We start from the raw sequence: 21,788 nt of genomic DNA on the forward strand, positions 1-21,788 counted from the left end.
ATTGGTGGAAAATGTTCTATAGGTGGCACCTGACCCCAAAAAGGATATCAAAATTTACCAAAGGAAAGAAGATTAAATGCTGGAAATGTGGAAGAGGTGAAGGATCATATCTACACATGTGGTGGTCTTGTGAGAAGGTAAAACCGTACTGGAGGGAAATCCACGACAAATGTCAAAAAATTTTAAAGATAAAAATACCACTACTCCCAGAATTCTTTCTATTGGGCATGACGAATAACCAATGGGGAAAGAATGAAGACAAAATCTTTACACACTTAACAACAGCTGCCAGATTAGTTCTTGCAAGATTATGGAAACAGAAATTAATACCCAAAGTGGAAGAATGGATAAAAAGAATATGGGATATAATGAATATGGACTACCTAACGTTCCTGCTATCAACAACACAAAATAAGCCTAAAAAAGGGATAGATTGGACATTGGTAAAGGACTGGATGAAGAAAGAAAAAGTTAGAATATTGTTATAAAGCCCTTAACGCGAAGGAGAAGTGTCAACTGTCGACACAAAAAAAAATGAATGATACCAACAACATAAATAATACAAATAGTTACGACAACTTTATAGAGAAGAATGGAAGTCAAGAATCGACAAGGACCCTGACCCCCCCTACCCTTATTACCCCTTTCCCCCTCACTTTCTACCACCCCCTCCCTACCCCCCATCCTTTCTTCCCCCCCATACTTTCCTAACCCATTTTATTGTTATTTTCAAAATTTAATAAAAATTATTAAAAAAAAACATTAGAACATTAGAGTCTGAACATTATATACAACCGTAAGATAAAATTCAGCAGACTCTACAAGAGGGAATTAAGGATCTCATTACAGAGTTTAATCAATAAGAGTGGGGTGTGATAAAGTGCAGTAGTTGTGGCCACTAATAACTATACATTATACATTATAAAATGTATAAAGAAGAAGCTTCTGATATGGTGAATATACATCCAGTGAACCTCTCTTACTATTGAAGTTGAAATGACTGGCTCTTTATAATCCCTCCAAACCAATCTGATGCAAATAATTGAATGGAAGTTCTCCCTTAGTGATGTGAAGCATTTTCTCTTATCTCCTGATACCATATAACACAGGCTATAAATTAGTTCTAACTTTATAGGACTTTACTAAATGGACTTCCTTCATAATCCCTCAACCTCAATTCTACACCCATAATGCTTTTTTTTATAGTGTCAGAAGTGAACATACAGCAAGTCATTTCTGGTGTGAGAGAATCGGCTGTCTACAGAGATGTTGCCCAGGGGACGCCCGGATGCGTTGCCATCTTGCTGGGAGGCTACTCTCATCTCCCTGCAAGGGAAGCTAGAGCTGACAGATGGCAGCTCACTCCATCTCACGGATTTGAACCGCTAACCCTTAGGTCAGCAGTTCAGTTGCCGCAAGGGTTTAACCCATTGCGCCACCATGACTCCTGTAATGCTGAGTTGATAGTATTAGCTAATTATAAAATCGTTCATTTGCAAGAGCTGCTAAGACTATTTGTGTGGCACACTTAAAACACTTTGAAATAACGTTATGTAAATAGCACAAGCAAATAGACATAAAAATGAATTACTTACATTTTGTGTAAGTGCTTTATAATCATACTTGTCCATTGACAGAGGAGCCACCTAATTGCTCCATAAAGCTGGCTCTCATTTTCTGTGATTGCATGCTGTTCATGTATAGTATCCATCAGATTTCCCAAATTACGTGGTAGTCTCTTGTGCAATAAAAAGAACAGCAGTAGCACTAATTGTTGGTTTCTTTGTTTCAAAAGCAAACATTCTTGTTTCAACTAGGGCATAAATCAACTTTGTGCTTTTGAAAGGTGATTACTTTTCTCAATGAATCAGTAACCGAGATGAGTTATTTTTCCTTTTACAGAAAGAGCGGGATTTGGAATTAGCTGCTCGGATCGGCCAGTCATTATTAAAGAAGAATAAAACTCTAACGGAGAGGAATGAACTCCTTGAAGAGCAAGTAGAGCATATCAGAGAAGAGGTAAGGACATGCACCCCATTCCTAATTGGCACTGTTTTGTAATTCCAAAGCTTTCTCTTTCCTATCTATATTCCAATGTGTTTTGCTTTATTTGCTCTGTTGTCCTGCTACTTCTTCCTTGTGAGATCTGTACAAGACATGATGCGGAGGGATCTGATATAAGCGAAATATCCAAATGGATTCTAGTGCTAGGGATCTGTCTGTTACTTAATATCCTATATTTTTCTTCTGATATGAGACCTAAGGAAGCTAATAACTTAGATTAATACAGGAGACAGATTAAGACAATAAATACTGTGTTAAAAAATCAAAGCAATGAACCCAGTGTATTCAAAGCTCCACCACAACTTCAGCCATCCTTCTTTGCTTTATAGCCCCTCTTTCCACCACTAATATTTCTCAAAGCTGTATCAAATTTGAGAAATATTGTTCCCATTTCGACTTCTTTTCCTTCTATGCCTCTCAAGTGAGTCATGGCAAGTGTGTCATCTTTGCATGCTTATGCACTCACATTTCCCATGTGCCTGATGGGTGTGTTGACATTTCCTTGACATTCTTAAACTGTCACTGTAATCTCTGCTGAGCTTCCCTATAGTTTGAGGATTTCCTTCTTGGTTATCCCAAACAACAACAACAACAACAACAACAACAACACATTTTTATACCCCTCCTCCATCTCCCTGAAGGGACTCGGGGCAGCTTACATGGGGCCAAGCCCGGATAAAACAGCAAACCAAAATAAAATAACTACAAAGAAATACAAACCCAGTAGAAGCAAGTGGATGTAGCAAGTCTGACAGAGTCATTTTACTGTTCTTTCGCACCAAGCCTGCATATCTAGCCAAACCTTTCTGAATAGGTGTGTATAGGCTAGGTGTGTTCCCTAACATTCAGATCTCCCTTTCACACCTCTCAAAGCATTGTTTGCACTGTGTTTGCACATACAATTGAGCCTCTGTATCCACAGATTTTGCGTACCCGAATTCAACCATCAATGGCTTAATCCCCCTCCCAAATCCAAAAAGCGAATGTTGATTTTGCCATTTTATATAAGGTATAAGGCCCTGAAACCAAATCCCAACAAGGTCTACTGTGTATTTGCTGCTAATATATAGTTGCTCCTGGCTCTGTGTAACCATTTCTTTTAAACTCTAAATGTTTCAGCACATACTGGCCTTGAGAATTAATTTTTCATGATCACCAGTGTATCCAGTTATTTCTCAACATTAAAATGCTATATTTGTGCCTTATGCATCTCAATACCATCACATACAATGTATTACTAGCTAGATAAGTTAATGCAATGAATTATAATTATTCGTGGATTATTAAAGAACGAAAACGTGGTTATGGGACCAGGCATTGGAGCAAGAGTAGCTGTTGAAATGAGAGACAATAAACATATGACTCACTGATAGACCCCATGTGGATACAATAAGCGCCATGAATGTATATTTATATGTATAATTATGTATGTTTTTAAATGCAAGTTCTTAATTTTAATGTAATTTTAATTTAATGGTTTTAAATGTGATGTAAACTGTTTTTTGATGTATATGCTTATATTGTAAGCCGCCCTGAGTCCCCTGATGGGTGAGAAGGGCGAGGTAGAAATGATGTAATAAATAAACAAATAAATAATGTACTTTGATATTTGGAATGATTCACTATGATTATCCTTATTTTCCCCTCAGAAGCACATGTACTTAAAAATGAATTACCAGGAATATTGACAAGATTATTCAAGTCAACATTTTGCTAAGATTTTTTGGACAGCTTATATTTAAAATATTTAAGAGGTGTGCATGACGATATTAACCAACACATGGAGCATATGCTTCTTCAGCACATCAGTGATTTAATTTAGCTACAGAAATTGCTGAGTTCCCTGTTGTCCTGAACCAAGTGAAGTTTATTTGGACGTTCTTTAGAATTCTGACAATAATGACAAGTCTTATGACTTTAAATGAGCATATTACTACATGATGCTAAAATCTTGGATAGCACAACATGCACAATACAGAAGGAACTGAAATATTGCTTCAGGTACATAGACTTCCTCTCTGCAAATTCAGGTTAAGAACATTGCAGGCATTTAGTTTCACATTTTACCCATCTTGGCAGCTTTTGTGTGAATGTGAAATCATAATGTATCAAAACTTTGGTGTCATTTCAAAGCAAGCCTGTGTTATACTATAGTTGTTCACTTTAACTAACCAAGATTCATGCTTAAGTTATCTGCTCTACAAACAATAAGTGAAGTTTAGAAAGAAGTGAAATAGAAAAATGGGCATGTCCTCCTCCAGGCCCAGAGCTTAGATATAACTACTGTATTTATTCAGTTGTGGGATGCCATCAATTGTAAAACACACTCTAATTTCAGTACCACCACCACCAACAAAAATACATAAGATACATCTTCAGTTCTAAGATGTACCCCATATTAAGAGAAGTATGTCTTAGGACGGAAGAAATACAGTGCAGGTAATCCCCAAGTTACAAATATCTGACTTACAAATGAGTTGTAGTTCAGAACAGGAGTGAGACAATAGAAAGAGAGAGAGAAATCTACCCCTAGGAAGGAAAATTCACTCCTGGAAGAGTTATCATGGGGAAAAAGTGTCTGAACTGAGGCTTTCTTGCCAATTCTTGTTTCTACAACTTATCACAGAAAGTGAGATGCCCATTTCTGATAGGAGAGATATGCTAGGACACCTTGTAACTGTAACTATACATAATTATTTGTCAGACCATGTCTCCCAGTATGAACCTCCCCAGGCCTCGAGGTCCTTGGGAGAGGTCCTCATCTAGGTCCCACCATCATCACAGGCATGGTTGATGGTTACCTTCTCGATGGCTGGTCCTCATCTCTGGCAGGAGTCCAGGGAAGCCAGAATGCCCCCCTTCCTGCTGTCCTTCCAGTGGCAGGCTGAGACCTTTCTTTTCAGACAGACTTTTGTACAGGAAAGATTTTAAGGCCAAACCAGGAAGTTCTGTGTTTTCTGTAGTTGAAAAGGTTTTTAATGGTTTTAATGATTGTATTGGTTTTCATTATGTATTTTAATGTCCCATATTTTACAAGGATTATCCAGAGAGTAGATTACATTTTGGAATTAAAAATGAACAAAGTATAGGAAAAAAATATTTATTATATGCAGTTGAAAGCCGCACTTAAATACTACTTTTAAACATAGTCCCCATTCAAATTTAGGTACTTATCAATGAGCTTGGCAATTCCTCCCTCATGAAATTCTCCTGCTTGCGTCTTCAACCAGTTGGTCACTTCTTCCTGCAGCTGCAGCTGCGCATCGTCCCTCGTGGCGATCGCTCTTCTAAAGTTTTGCAAATGCTTGCAAACAATGTCAGCAAGGAAGGTTATGGTGACCGCGGTGAACTCCTGCCCGGGTTAGGACCCCTCCTCCTCTTCTTGCTGCCCTGCAAGAACAACAACAACAAACCCAGACTTGTTGAGCTGTTGATACTCCGACCCAAAGGGGCAAAGCTCGGGATTAGGAGGCTGGGCACACCTGAGTCCGGGCGGCTTTACCCACACTGCTTTGCCTGTCTCGGCGAGCTGACCTGGTTTCCCCCCCTGAGCCTCAGCGACGAGGAAAGGCGATGATCAGGCAACGTGGAGAGGGAAGGCAACAGAGCTAGCCCTCCAGGATTCCCCAAGGGGAAGAAGCCCTCCGACATGAGCCCATGGCACCCTCCCTGACACCCCGGCGCCACGAGGGACGATGCGCAGCTGCAGCTGCAGGAAGAAGTGACCAACTGGTTGAAGTGGGAGAATTTCATGAGGAAGGAATTGCCAAGCTCGTTCATCGCTATGATAAGTACCTAAATTTGAATGGGGACTATGTTTTAAAGTAATATTTAAGTGTGGCTTTCAACTGCATATAATAAATATTTTTTCCTATACTTTGTTCATTTTTAATTCCAAAATGTAATCTACTTTCTGGATAACCCTTGTATTCCATTTTAATGCTTATATATTTTAGATTTTAATTTATACATGGTGTAGTTTTAATTGTTAGCCATTTTGAATCTCATTGAGAGAGAGAAAGTAGGAGGCCGGGCTGTGGCGCAGGCTGGTAAACAGCTGCTGCAATAAATCACTCTGACCATGAGGTCATGAGTTCGAGGCCAGCCCGTGGTGGGGTGAGCACCCATCAATTAAAAATAAAATATAGCCCCTGCTCGTTGCTGATCTAGCAACCCGAAAGATAGTTGCATCTATCAAGTAGGAAATAAGGTACCACTTATAAAAGTGGGGAGGCAAGTTTAACGTTGGAATGAGGAAGTGCCATCAGAGTGGATGATGAAGCAGCTGCTCCCCCCTGTGGCCAGAATCGAACATCCCCTCAGGAGAAGGTTAAATTGCCTCTGCGTCTGTTTGTCTGTCTGTCTCTGTCTCGGTTCGATGTGTTATGGCCATTGAATATTTGCCCTATTTGTACGTAATGTGATCCGCCCTGAGTCCCCTTCGGGGTGAGAAGGGCGGAATATAAATACTGTAAATAAATAAATAAATAGGACGAAATACTATAAATAAATACATTCAACAAGTTCACAAAGGAGGTGGTAGGATGTATGAGCCTGAAGATCAGTCCAGTACATATATGTTGCACAGCCCTCACATGTGTGCTCTTAGGTCTAGATTGGGTTTGGTACTCATGGTTTGGCACTTGCAATATCTTCTTGCAAGCATTACTAGGAATGAAATTTGGAACATTATATAATTAATCCCAGATTCAATAAAATTGCTGTTTGGTTCTCTTGCTGTCTTTTAGTGAAAATGTTTTCCTTCTTGCGTTTTATCTGGTACATAATGCTGTGTCAAAGTATAGTACATATACCATGAGAAAAGTGTGGGATATAGCGATTCCACATTAGCAGTTTGGCACATGATCTGGAGCATGCAAATTAGCTAGGACACTCATACTCTGTGTTTGCAAGGAAGGTTGTCTTTAAAGGTGTGCATATTTCCTGAGTGCATTCCCTAGCTGAATTTGACAATTGGACTGTTTTGAGGCTGTAAGCACATCTGACTTGCCTCTGGTTTACATTGCTTTAACCCCTGTGATCCAGGCACTTAATCCACAGTGCAGTTCTTTTCTTTTCCCCTTCTATTTCCTTATACATAATCTTTAGAGACCTAACTTTCCCTTTTGTCCTTTGGCATTCCCTTTTTGTATATTACCTTTAATCCTATTAAAATTTCATTTTTCCTTCTGTCTCAAGGACAGAATCTTTTCCCCTTTCCTTTTCAAATAATTGCTACTAACTTCTACCCTGTACAACTCTTTCCAGTAGTACTAAATTATGAAAACTGAGACTCAGACGCATTTTAAGGCACTAACGAAAATGAGGTGAGTGCATTGGAGTAAACACTTTGCTGTATTGTCCACATGTTTCAGGCATAGTCTCTGGACTGTGGATTGTAAATGGATACACTTGACTATAAATTGCCTCTGAGAGCAGATATAGCCACTTAGTATTCTAATAGCATAAGCAGATGTATGGGTCATTTTAGCATATACTCATAGTTTTTCCTGTCTTCCAGGATTAAGTGAATTTCAGATTACACAGTAGAACTGCTCCCCAACTCCTTTGATTCACAGTCATGCTTAGTATGGAATATGCTCAAATGTCAAGTTCCTCCACATTAATTTTTTTAGTCTTTCATTTACTTCTAGGAATCTATTTTATGAGCAGTTTGGAAAAGGAGAGACACAGATAGTACTTCACTATTGTTAGAAGTCAAAAAAATTTGGACCATTAATCCAGGGGTCCCCAAACTAAGGCCCGTGGGCCAGATGTGGCTCTCCAAAGTCTTTTACCTGGCCCCTGTCCTAAACTTTAGACTTAGGGTTGACCTAAGTCTACCTGGTCTTTGGAAGTCTCTTTGCTTACTTATAGCCTTATGAGACCATCTAGATGGCTTTTGGAGGTCACTTACCTTATCTATGGTCATATGAGACTATCTAGATGGCCTTTGAGGGTGCCTTTACTTACCTATGGTTTTATGAGATTTTCTAGATGGCCTTTGGGGGCCCATTTCTTTACCTATGGTCTTATGAAACCATCTAGATGGTCTTTGAGGGTCCCTTTCCTTATCTATGATCTTCTGATGGCCTCATGAGACCATCTAGATGGCCTTTGATGGTCCCTTTCCTTACCTATGGTTTTATGAGATTGTCTAGATGGCCTTTGGGGGGTCCCCTTCCTTACCTATGGTCTTATGAAACCATCTAGATGGTCTTTGAGGGTCCCTTTCCTTATCTATGATCTTCTGATGGCCTGATGAGATCGTCTTAATGGCCTTTGGGTGCCCTTTCCTTATCTATGGTCTTATGAAACCATCTAGATGGTCTTTGAGGATCCTTATCTATGGTCTTATGAGATCATCTAGATCAGGGGTCCCCAAACTAAGGCCCATTGGCCAGATGCGGCCCTCCAAGGACATTGACCTGGCCCCTGTCCTAAACTTTAGACTTTCCTTACCTATGGTCCTATGAGACTGTCTAGATGGCCTTTGAGGGTGCCTTTACTTACCTATGATTTTATGAGATCATCTTGATGGCCTTTAGGGGCCCCCTTTTCTTACCTATGGTTTTATGACACCATCTAGATGGTCTTTGAGGATCCCTTTCCTTATCTATGGTCTTATGAGACCATCTAGATGGTCTTTGGAGGTCTCTTGGCTTACCTATGGTCTTATGAAATCGTCTAGATCAGGGGTCACCAAACTAAGGCCCATTGGCCAGATGTGCCCCCCCCCCAAGGTCATTGACCTGGCCTCCATCCTAAACTTTAGACTTAGGGTTGACCTAAGTCTGAAATGACTTGAAGGCACACAACAACAACAATCCTAATTTTGGACTATTTCTTCCTAGTCCGGCCCCCCAACAGTCTGAGGGACTGTGAATCGGCCCTCCACTTAAAAAGTTTGAGGACCCCTGCATTAATCAAAAGTCATTAATGGTCGTCATAATTGCTACCTCTTTATAATTTGCGGGGAAAGATCCCCTTTTTAATGGCACTATGCAAATCAGATGATACAGAAAATAATTTGGGGTGACTAATTGTATCTCTCTTTTTTAAAAACAACACTGTTCATTGAAAAATTTGCCTGCAAGTTTTATTTGGCAAACATGAATTCACCTACTATGCCCTCACTATAGATTTTTGTTGTTGTTTACATTTTAACTGTTTTGAAACACTAAAATTCTACTTGTTGATTTAGTTCAGGATCAAAATTAAACTCAGAATTTGGTGTGGAACAAACTGATATACTGTCGAAAGAATTAACTATAATGGGCTTCCTGTTATAAAAACAGAAAAGACAAATTGAGAGAAATGGTAATCAAGACAATGACTATTAATTTTTTACCTTATTTTGCTATCTTTCTTTTATTCTTACTTTCTCCCTTTTCTCTCTTTGCTTATGAGTTTTATCTCAGAAAATAATATTGAAATATGAGGCTGTACATTGCAAGTGTATTTTTAGACCTTAATGGAAACTATAGAAACAGAATGGACATGTCTAGGTTTCTAGTGCCTAAATCCCATTTGCAAGGGTCTTTCCACCCTTCTTTTAAATCCGAATTTGACTTAAGATGAAAGCATCTGCCAAGTGTTGAGGAACACTTGCAGAAATCTGTGGTGTTTCTTCATTATATGCTTTGTAAGTATAGTCAGAAGTTGGGATCCCAGCCAAGAGCTATCCAGCGTCATTTGTAGACTAAGCATCATTTAATTTAAAGGTAAAGCTTTCTAAAGGAACAATGTCCAATTATGAGATGAGGTGACTTTCTCATTGTTGTCATTGGCACACTAAATGCCACATTGTAGTATCTCACTTGACAGGAGCCCCAGTGGCGCAATGGGTTAAACTCTTGTGCCGGCTGAACTGCTGACTTGAGGGTTGGGTCGCTGACTTAAAGGTTGGTGATTCAAATCCGCAAGATGGGGTGAGCTCCCATCTGTCAGCTCTAGCTTGCGGGGACGTGAGAAAAGCTTCCCAGCAACACATCTGGGTTTCCCTTGGGCAATGTCTTTGTAGATGGCCAATTCTCTCACACGAGAAGCTACTTGCAGGATGCTCTCAAGTTGCTTCTGATGCGATTAAAACAATATTTATTTATTTCCCATACTTATATCCCACCCTTCTCACGCCAAAGGGAACTCAGGGCAGCCTCACAACTGGCAGCAATTAAATGCCTGACATACAAATTCTAAAAATACAATTACAGTTAAAATTAAACATTAAAACATAAATTACTAAAACAACAATTAAAATCATGCAAGTTTAAAATCATAGTCCAGAATCACTCCATTAGTCAACACTTTTAAAAGTTCTCAACTATTGCACTGCTATAGTTATTGCTTAAAATCTCACTTGACTAATTGTAAAAGTTTCCAGGTCTGGATTACCTCCACATTTTTCAGTTTTTCTTCTCCATTTAATAACAATTGTTGCGACACTGTGTGAAATTGAAAACTGTGAATGAAAGGAGGGCATACCCCCCTTCAGCCACAAATGGGTATTTCAATTCTTGGTCTGTACTCCCCTCCCCAGAACATTTCATTTTACTATAGACTATAAACTTGAACCATGTGACATGAAATGCACTTGGAAGACATGTGATAGCGTTTCCTTCTTGATTTGTTTAGGTTTCTCAATTGCGCCATGAACTGTCAATGAAAGATGAACTGCTTCAGTTTTATACCAGTGCTGCTGAAGAGAGTGAGCCAGAATCGATCTGTTCAACTCCGTAAGTCTGTGATGGGAGTTGCTATAGCATACAATATTGTGAGAGGCTTGTTTGCCCCTGAGTCTCATCTCGCACCACCGTGTAACTCTTCCATTCAAAGTTGTTCACAAAAACCAAAGGTAGCTTGGATACCACCGCTCTGACTCAAAGGACCAAGACCTATTTGCAAAGCTGCCACTGGAGATTCAAGTAGTCTCAGTAGCAAAGAGTGCTTATGGTCAGCTAAGTTTGGTCCACCAGCTCTGGATATTTCTGAGCAGGGTGTTCTGTCCACAGTAGTCATTTCATAATTTCCTAACTGTTCTATGAGGTTTTTCCTGATGACATTTTAGAGCCTGCAGTTGGTATAGGGGGCCACAACCCTGGTGCTGACAAGGTTAGCATAGACTGATCATATTATTTATTTATTTAAAACCTTTATCTTCCAGCCTCCTCACCCCGAAGGCGACTCAGGGCAAAGCACAACATATATACGGCAAGCATTCCATGCTGGGACATAAAATAATAAATATACACAAACATTGAAATCATTTATATCTACTTTAAAATCAACTGTTTAAACCAACTCAAGACACCATGCTGGCTCTGGTCAGCTGAGTAGGTTTTCTATTATTGCCTCATTGCACTGCCCCAAAGGCATGGTCCCACAGCCAGGTCTTTGCCATCTTTCTGAAGGACAGGAGGGAGGAGGCTGATCTAATCTCATCAGGAAGGGCTTTCCATAGCTGGGGGGAATCACTGAGAAGGCCCTCGTTCTCTCGTCCCTACCAAATGTGACTTTGACAGTGGTGGGACTAAGAGCAGGACGATCCCAGAAGATCATAGTCTCTGTGGTCATTTGTAAAGGGAGATGCATAGAACAGTTAGGAAATTAAAGGAAGGAAATTATTGGGGCCGGGTTGTGGTGCAGGCTGATGAGCAGCCTGCTGCAATAAATCACGCTGACCATGAGGTCATGAGTTCAAGGCCAGCCCGTGGCGGGGTGAGCACCCGTCAATTAAAAATAAAAAATAGCCCCTGCTCGTTGCTGACCTAGCAACCCAAAAGATAGTTGCATTTATCAAGTAGGAAATAAGGTACCACTTATAAAAGTGGGGAGGCAAATGTAACTAATTTACGACATTGGAATGAGGAAGTGCGGTCAGAGTGGATGATGAAGCAGCTGCTCTCCCCTGTGGCCAGAATCGAACATCCCCTCAGGAGAAGGTTAAATTGCCTCTGTATCTGTCTGTCTCTGTCTCGGTTCGATGTGTATATGGGCATTGAATGTTTGCCCTATATGTATATAATGTAATCCGCCCTGAGTCCCCTTTGGGGTGAGAAGGGCAGAATATAAATACTGTAAATAAATAAATAAATAAAATAGGATGACTACTGAGGACAGAATTATACCCATTATGAAATTGCTGCAGAAGCTATCAGTGAGTCAGTGGGCCCATTGCAAAGTATTGCCCTAAATGGCTCAGAACCCAGGTAATAAAAGGACTAAGTATCAAGAAGTGGTTGCTGATAACTTTCTTGTCAATAGGATAGTGAATCCACTTTTGTTTTAGTCTTGAGTAGCTAAATCCTTTTCACCAAATACGTTCAGCACCTTGGAGAGAGGTAATTAATTTTAGAACGAAAAACAGATTTGTTACATTGCTCTACTAACATGGAATCTCCCTGCTTCCACTGATATGACACAATTGGGATTTTAAGATCAACTGGGGAAACACTATTGGTGTTGTCAGAGTAATTAAAGCAGTGCAGCAGCAGTTGGATGGAATCAGTGGAACGCTGAACGAAGAGACATCAGAGACGATGGTAAAATTATTTACAAGTTTTACTGAAAGCAGTAATCAAGACAAACAGACTTGTAGACAAGGGACCCAGAACTTGACTCTCAGCAGACAGCACTTGACTCAACTCAGAACAGAACAGATCAGATCTGATGCAATCAGCAATGCACACACACTTGTTTCTGGACACTCCCTGGTTCCAGCCACACATCAAGGACATCACAGCTTCTCAGTAATTAACTCTTTTCAGACTACGTTACACTCTGGATGATGCAATCAGTATGCAATACAGGCAAGACACAAATTTCATTTAAGCACTACCAATACACAAATCCCACATGAACAGGTGTAACTTACTGAGCTATCACAAATGGTATGGTGTTCTCATTATGGCATCCTAGCTGTGAAACTGTGATGTGGCAGCTAAAAAAGTCAATGCGATTCTAGGCTGCATCAGTAGAAGTATCAGGTTGAAATCAATTGAAGTCATAGTCCCACATTCTACTGCTGTGGTCAGACCTCACCTGGAATACTGTGTCCAGTTTTGGGCACCACAGTTCAGGAGAGATATTGACCAGCTGAAAAGTGTGCAGGGAAGGGTGACCAAAATGATCAAAGGTTTGGAAACAAGCCCTATGAGGAATAACTTACAGATCTGAGTAAGTATAATTGGAGAAAATAAGGCAGAGAGGAATGTGATAGCCATGCTTAAATATTTAAAAGGATGTCACATTTATTTACAGCATTTATATTCCGCCCTTCTCGCCCCTAAGGGGACTCAGGGCGGATCACATTACACATATAGGCAAACATTCAATACCTTTTAACATAGAACAAAGACAAGACAAACATAGGCTCCGAACGGGCCTCGAACTCATGACCTCCTGGTCAGAGTGATTCATTGCAGTTAATTGCACTGGCTTGCTCTCCCGCCTGCGCCACAGCCCGGGCCCACATTGAGGAGGGGGCAAACTTACAGGGTTTTTTTTGTTTTTTGTTTTTGTTTTGTTTTGGTTTTTTTTGCTGCTCTGGGGACTAGGACTTGGAGCAATGAATTCAAATTGCAGGAAGAGATTCCACCTGAACATTAGGAAGAACATCCTGTCAGTAAGAGTTTTTCGGCAGTGGAATATGCTGCTTGGGGGTGTGGGGGAATCTTCTCTGCAGGTTTTTAAGCAGAGACTGGATGGCCATCTGTCAGGAGTACGTTGATTGTGTTTTCCTGCATGGCAGGGGGTTGGACTGGATGATCCTTGGGGTCTCTTCCAACTTTATGATTTTTTGGTTGTTCCACACATTTTTGTCTTTTAGATTAAATGGTATTGATTTGTACATGGTTTCAGGAAATAAGTGATTAATTTATCTTTGGCAACTGCTGTTTGTATTGCTCTTATGGTACTTTGGCAAATATTTGCAGTGTGTGATTGTAGATACATCTAATTTTAGACTTGCAATGGTCTGATTTTTAGATGTTTGATTCTGGTTTTTTTTTTAAACTGTAAGATCAGCCACCTTTCTGATAACTGATCTAATTGGTCCACATGTATAGGGAATAGAGTTTCCATATCGAACTCCGAACCTAGAGCTCATAGCAGACATATGCTGGTGGCTTTTACTAGTTAAGAATGAAGGATTATCACCATGCTAGCAATTTTGTTTTCCTTTTTGCAGCAAGATGTCAGCCATTTCACTTTCACCCAACAGTAGCTCAGGCTCAATGTCAAGTGCAGTCATTTTCAAGAATTTGATTCAGTAACACAGCAGCAGTTTCTAAACTCATGTTGACATGATTGTTCACAAATGGGAAAGAGAAGTCTTATTTCATAGGCCACTAACTGTACCATCAGAATTACAGCTCATGTATTGCATTATAAGATTACGTTTTCCTAAATAATCTTATGTGGAGAGTAAAGCTGATTTTCTTTTTACATTTTAAAACATAAGTTGCTCTATTGAAAATGAGTGGAATTCAGAAAATTGTCACATTAATAATTTTATTTTTAACTTTTATGAAACCTTATGGAAATGCGAACATTTACTTGATGTTAGTTGCCAGAATTGTATTCAACTTGATACGTTTCTTCACCAGAAACATTGCCAACAACAAGGTAAAATATGAACATCTCAATATGCCTCTTAACAGGTTGAAAAGGAATGAGTCATCTTCATCCGTCCAGAACTATTTTCATTTAGATTCTCTTCAAAAGAAACTTAAGGACCTTGAAGAAGAGAATGTTGTGCTTAGATCAGAGGTAATAACCCTTCCCCAGTATTTTGCATTTCATTTTTTCTTCAAAATCTGAGTGAATTGACAAGTAGTTATAACGGCACAATTTTCTGTAACTGATAATGTTATCCCCTTTGCATTTTCTAGTCAGGGGACTACAGTACAGTAAAAACTGTGTATCAATAGGGGACCTGTTCTTTAATTTACTATATTGCAAACCCTATTGAAATGAATGTCTTCTATTGAAAGTTACCATAAAGTCATTCTGTAGGATCTTGAAATATCCTAGAAAGGGAGCTACTTTAGGAATTTGCTAGGTCATCCAGTGCGACTCTATGGCAACTTCAGCCAAAGCACTCCATAAAATTGCTTTGATAATCCAGAAAATTCCGAGAGATTATATCTTTTGTCAGATGCAAGCCTGTGACACTGTGGATATCAATCCCATGGTTATGTAGGTCATGCTGTTCTCCCTGTCCAAGGACAAACAAATAGTAGATTAGGTGTTTAAACTATTCCTGGACTTCAGAGAACAGGCATTTGCGTCCTCATGTCGCATTTACCTTTCCAATCTTCAAGTCCTGAAAAATAACTTAAGAAGTGTATTAAATAATATTATAAATAAATATAGACTGTCAATGATCAGTCTGCACGGTAAGGCATGTGAACTATTAATTGTAGTATGAAGTGATACTATTCAAGCAGAGTCAGCATCAGGTGAACATTACTGGGCACCTGGAGATGGCTTAAAGACCTTTGCCCTCTGCCACTGTGGATAGGTGAGTAATGGGGCACATTCCTGTTGCTGACTAAAGAGCTGTAAATAGTTGATGATGACCTGTCTGAAGGAAAAAATAATTTTGTAATTGCCTGCTCACTCATTTTCAGCCTCCTTTGCTTTGAACTAGAGTACTAAAGCTAGCAAGTAAGATATAGCAACAACTGGTATTCCTTCTCTGAGCTGAGATAGCTGTTCATGGGAGAACAGGTGATCAAGTGGCAATGATGGCAAAGGTGAGAACCTGCCATGTTTGTTTCTGCCTAGTAGACGGGAAGGGAGAAGAACTGCTGCTTGTTTACCTCTTCCTATGAATACTGGTGGGAGATACAACTCGAGTGAGTAGTTAGCATTGAGAAGTGGTGACCCAAGCTAGAAGACTATACTGAATGCAGAAACACGTTTACTGTCCCATATGTTATATTGCATAGACTGGGCATATGATAAACTCATTACTGTTTGGGTAACCCAAAGACTAGCGCTCAAGATGGATTTTGATTCCTATTGCATTGAACCATGGAAAAGTGTGATGTAGATCTGACCTACTGCCTTTTGAGATAGTCTCAGGTTAGGATATTGTTGCTTTTTCGTTGTGTGATAGGAAAGGGTTGTCATGTTTCTGTGTTTTCTTCATAGGGTTAAAATGGCCATGTTGCAATCATTTTCTAAAATTATGCATTAACATAGTGTATACACACAGATTTTAATACACACATTCTAATATAAAGAGGAACAGATTTTGATAGTGATGCTAAATTGATTATATTATTGAATTGCAAATACAAGTCAGATGGCAGTTGCCTGTTATGTAAGCATTTTCCCCAGGGTTTATTCAGAATACATTACTTCATGGTTAGCAATACTAATTCTAAGAAGGTAGATACAACATTTAACATTATAAGTACAAGTTCATTTGACATTTCTCCACTTGAAGCACATAGTGACCTTATATTTTGTACTGTTTACGTGTTTTAATAGTGAACTTTTTAGAACTTTTAGAACTTTTTTCTTCATTAGTCCATAGGGAAAATTTAAATGTCATTGAATCTGGTATTTTATTTACCCACAAGGCTTTCTTGAGTATATATCTTCCTCCCCCTAATTTCAGTAATGACATTTAGTAGTTGTAACTTGTCATTATTCATTATGTTAACAGCAGAAGAAGGGGACAAAGATGTATTGTTTCCCCATTTCCCAAGAATTGTGGCTTCTGCTATGGAAATTTTTAAAATCAAATGGCAATTCTACATCAACAAAATATTAATTCTGTTTTACCTTTGGACTTTCTGATATTGTGAACAGGCCTGCCAGCTGAAGACCGAAACCATTACCTACGAAGAGAAGGAACAACAACTTGTAAACGATTGTGTGAAGGAACTCAGTATGTTTCTTGTCTTCCTTTGCTTTTTGAGATAATGGTTATGTTTAGTTTTTTGTGCTGTTTTGATGTCCACACTAGTCTATATTGTCCTAGGTTTCATCCGTTCCCAAACATTGGTTGAGAAGCTTCAACACATTGACCCTCTTTTTTACAGTTTTTATTTCTGTGCCCTTCAGGTTGGTGTTGAGAATGTGAGAGGTTTTTGTTATGTTCCCACTTCTGTATCTGCAATGCTTGTTGGAGGAAAATTAAATGCACTAGTTTAACATTTAATAATGTCCTAAAATCTTCAGAGATTCACTCTGATATATTCCAGTGTAAAGCTGCAAGATCACTCTTGTCAGATCCTAGCCCAGCAACTCGGGGGACCTTGGAGAACCTCACCCACAACTGCATGCCACAAAAAATAAAATAATAGGCTTTTCACCTACAGATAACTCCCTACACTCCCTCGAGGATATGTGGGCTGTTTCTCCATGTTTTTTGTTCTCTCTGAGCTGTTTTAGTGACAGGAAGGGACCTCTCCTTCACCAAAGGGAGTCAACTTTTGGGCCACTTTGTTTTTTAAAAATAGGTCTATAATGTTCTGTGATGGAAAATGTGGAAAAAGTAGACCCATATCCCTTAGGGGACATTTTGGCAGTATCTGTTTTTTCAAAATGTTCAGGATGCTGGTATTCAATATATTGTTGTTCTCGAGCAATTAGAAGTCCCTTTGAATTCCTGATTGTATATCAGTTATCTCTCTTGCTCTTTGAATATGTCTTCATCAATACTTCCTTGCTTGTAGAAAGTAACTCATTTATTTATTGTTCTTTTCTAAAGGAGATGCAAATCTCCAGATTGGCAGTATAGCTGAAGAATTGGCCAAGAAAACTGAAGATGCTGCCCGGCAACAGGAAGAAATTACACATCTTCTTTCTCAGATAGTTGATTTGCAGAAGAAGGCAAAAGCTGTAAGATTCAAAATTCATGATTGGTGGGAATGTATCTCTAGGGCAGCTGATTGTTTCTGAAATACCCTTTTAATTTAGAAATCAGTAGAATATATATATATTGGAAGAGAAACCATATTGTTTTTAATGTGATGTATTACTTTTATTTATTTTATTGCTCTTTCAGTGTACAGTAGAAAATGAAGAACTTATACAACATCTGGGAGCAGCTAAAGATGCCCAAAGGCAACTCACAGCAGAAGTGAGCATGGCTATTTAGTACTCTGGAAAATTGCTTTTTGGTGATCTTAATTTTTTTGCCCAGTTGTGCTTGTTATCATGTCAGAAAGATCATTTTAATTAGAGATCACCACATACTTATTAGTTAATTCGATCTCATGTGTATATACATCTCATGTCAGGTGTGTATATAATTTTAATGTGACAGAGTTAATATTAATACAGAATTCAGTATTCATTTCAATTCTAATCTATGTAAAACGGAGGAAATCCTTCTGTGGCATATTCAGAAAGACTACTGCAGTTGTTACTTAATGACCTTGGAGGTTAGAAAACCAAGCTTACATGTAGCATTGAACTATTGGAAGACTATCCTCAGACAAACCTTCATAGCATGGATCTTGTCTTTTTCAGTTTAAGCAAGGACTATAGTCTTCAAAGCAAATGATATATTTACAACTCATATGAAAGGGACTACCAAGGGTTCTGACAAAGAACCCAAAGAGGTACAGTACAGTGTTTCAGGTGGCTTTGACATAGTACCCTGTCATGATCACCATTTTGCTAGGATAGAAGTGATGTTGCTTCATTCCTGGTCACTATTTGTGTCTGTTTTGAGATACAATTATTTTGCCCTAGCTTCATATCCAAACATGTATTTTTGGATAAAAGCATGGGAATTTTGGTCTTCATATTTTGCAGTGTTGGGAGCTTTGGGAAGTCGGTAGGAATCCCAAGAGCCATGCTGGATCCTCCAAAGGGCTGCACACAATCTGTAGGTTGTACAGTTTTTACACTAATCCCAAAATGAATTCCACTGAAGAAAGTGGAATTTATTACCAAGTCAATTTGTAAATTGCCCCAAAATAGTTGTAAGTAGTGTATGTCTGCCCCCATTTATAGTAGTGACAGATGTAAGTAATTCAGCTTAGTGTCAGGCTGTTAATTTGTTTCACAGTTGATTACTAGTAAGTTTGATTGTTACATATCTAATAATAATAATAATAATAATAATAATAATATGACGAAAAACAACAGGGAAAAACTCAGCCGCTATCAGGACCTCAAGACTGAACTCAAAGACTCTGGCAGAAACCAGTGCAGGTGGTCCCGGTGGTGATGGGCACACTGGGTGCCGTGCCAAAAGATCGCAGCCGGCATTTGGAAACAATAGACATTGACAAAATTACGATCTGCCAACTGCAAAAGGCCACCCTACTGGGATCTGCACGCATCATCTGAAAATACATCACACAGTCCTAGACACTTGGGAAGTGTTCAACTTGTGATTTTGTGATACGAAATCCAGCATATCTATCTTGTTTGCTGTGTCATAATAAAATAATAATAATAAAATTTAGTTATATCCTGCCATCATCTCCCTGAAGGGACTCTGGGCGGCTCACAAGGCACTTCAGGATACAGCATATAAAACGGTACATAAGTATAAAACAATAACACATAAAATTATAACAACTATTACCAACATGCATAGCATAAGGTAAAATTGCTTAATTTAGAACACAGAATGCCTGCAGATAAAACTAGCTGCCATCAATTTACGACCTAAAGTGCTTGTCTAATTTCATTGTTTCAGAACAGACTTTGATTTCTTTCCTTTTCTGGGTTTTTTCCTACTAAAAGTAAGATTTATAGTCTTCAATGCCATAGAAGAAGCTTCAGAATATATAGGCAAGGCCTTCTGATATCTCAGGAGCCACAGAGATCTGGATTGTCTTTGTGATCTCTGCTCTTCATTAATTTTTATCTCTCTCTGTTAAGAGAGGCAAAATACATCATGCATGATAAAGACTATTGTATGTGATTTGCATTAAGTATTTGGCTCTCATAGCCCTTTGAAAACTCAGCCTACTGAATGGTATTATTAGTGCTATCATTAAAACAGATAGAATGCATATTGATCCAAATGTACACGTGAAATGTATTGTTCATATCAAAAAATATTGCATGTTTTTTTTTTAAAAAAGTGTTTTTGTTTACATCATTATCTGCATCATTATGAAAATCATTTCTTTTCTTTATGAATTGCAGTTACGAGAGCTGGAGGACAAATATGCAGAGTGTATGGAAATGCTTCATGAGGCGCAAGAAGAGCTGAAGAACCTTCGAAACAAGACGATGCCAAACGCCATATCACGCCGTTACCATTCACTAGGCCTTTTCCCCATGGTGAGAAGGCTTTCAGAAATCTTTTCTGAGAAATTCCTCTTCCACCAATATAAAATAGATTAATTTAAAAAAATACATATCCCAAAAATGTTTTAGCAGGTTTTGAAATGATTATTTATTTGAAGTAATCACAATTTTTCACTCAATATTTTTTTAAAGGAAAATCAACATTAAAATTATGGGTGCCCTTAACAATTTGGTAGACATTGCTTACGAAATTTTATAACATGAAATGCAAGCTGTGCAATTTATAATGCACCCATATATAGTATATGGTTTTAAGGACAGTCCTGAAAAGGGAGCAAGCAAAGGATTAATAAACAAATTTCTTTCAACTGTGTAAAAATTACAGTTATACATATTTTGTTATGAAATCTACATATTACAGTTTTCTTTTGGAGTACTATTAAATCTTTGTACCAAAATCAAAGATCAGAGAACATAGAAGTGAATTACTGGACTTATTTTCCTATATTTTGGGGCACATAGTGAACTCAAGGAGTTAGTACATCTTCCAGGAACCCCTGGTGGCACAGTGGGTCAAACCCTTGTGTTGGCAGGACTGCTGACTTGAAGGTTGGGATGCTTACCTGAAGGTTGCCGGTTCGAATCCAACCCAGGGAGAGCGCAGATGAGCTCCCTCTGTCAGCTCCAGCTTCATATGGGGACATGAGAGAAGCCTCCCATAAGGATGGCAAAAACATCTGGCCATCCCTTGGGCAACATCCTTGCAGACGGCCAATTCTCTCACATCAGAAGCGACTTGCAGTTTCTCAAGCCGCTTCTAACACGAAAAAGTACATCTTCCAATTCTCATATGTTATGAAGGGGGGAAGCAGCTGTTACAGAGCTTTAATAATATCTTTATGCCTTTGGGATTAAATGTATTGAGAGCAGAAGAACAATTATTACGTACTGACTTTCTGTAAGATCAAATTTATTTTCAGGAGATTATTTAAGCATCTCACCCTGGATGTAACCAATTAGAAGTATCTTCCAATAATCAAAATTTGAGGCAATATATTCCACTTCAGAGCCAACCCTTGCTTTCTATCAAAATATAATCGGCATCTATGCTAAATAGTGCTGATTGCACACATTTGGGTGTACCAGTATCTTACTCAGGAATATCTGACAGATCCAGTTCAAGATTTGCATTTACTTCTAAAATCTGTACTTGCATGGCAAGCAAACATTGTGCTGGGGATTTAGCACAAAAGATCTAAACGAGCATTAAGACAAAACTATCTGTGCTCCCACTGTTGGTGAAATAAAATCTAATTCTACAAAATATCTTTGGTACTGTTGGATATAGTTGATAAAATAAATATTTCTGAGCTCAAAAAGTAAAAGAAGATCAAAATGTGGCACTGTGATTTGTAAACATTTATCATTTTCTCGATCCATCTACCTCATATCATCCGATAGGGAAAAATCACGCCCTTCATTTTATAATG

At 38.8% G+C, this 21,788-nt stretch overlaps 1 protein-coding gene across 2 annotated transcripts in view; it reads left to right on the plus strand.

The window, feature by feature from the left end:
• trak1 (trafficking kinesin protein 1) overlaps positions 1-21,788 on the plus strand; it is a 104,894-nt gene that overhangs the window by 39,530 nt on the left and 43,576 nt on the right. For both annotated transcript variants that reach the window (XM_062984177.1, XM_062984176.1), the window contains exons 3-9: positions 1,903-2,019; positions 10,699-10,799; positions 14,724-14,832; positions 16,888-16,966; positions 17,792-17,922; positions 18,089-18,163; positions 20,194-20,331. In XM_062984177.1, the coding sequence (XP_062840247.1) occupies positions 1,903-2,019; positions 10,699-10,799; positions 14,724-14,832; positions 16,888-16,966; positions 17,792-17,922; positions 18,089-18,163; positions 20,194-20,331 (750 nt within the window). The remainder of the gene's footprint in view (positions 1-1,902; positions 2,020-10,698; positions 10,800-14,723; positions 14,833-16,887; positions 16,967-17,791; positions 17,923-18,088; positions 18,164-20,193; positions 20,332-21,788) is intronic.

The sequence above is a fragment of the Anolis carolinensis genome, chromosome 6 (genome assembly GCF_035594765.1).
Source record: "Anolis carolinensis isolate JA03-04 chromosome 6, rAnoCar3.1.pri, whole genome shotgun sequence".
Lineage (NCBI taxonomy): Eukaryota > Metazoa > Chordata > Lepidosauria > Squamata > Dactyloidae > Anolis > Anolis carolinensis.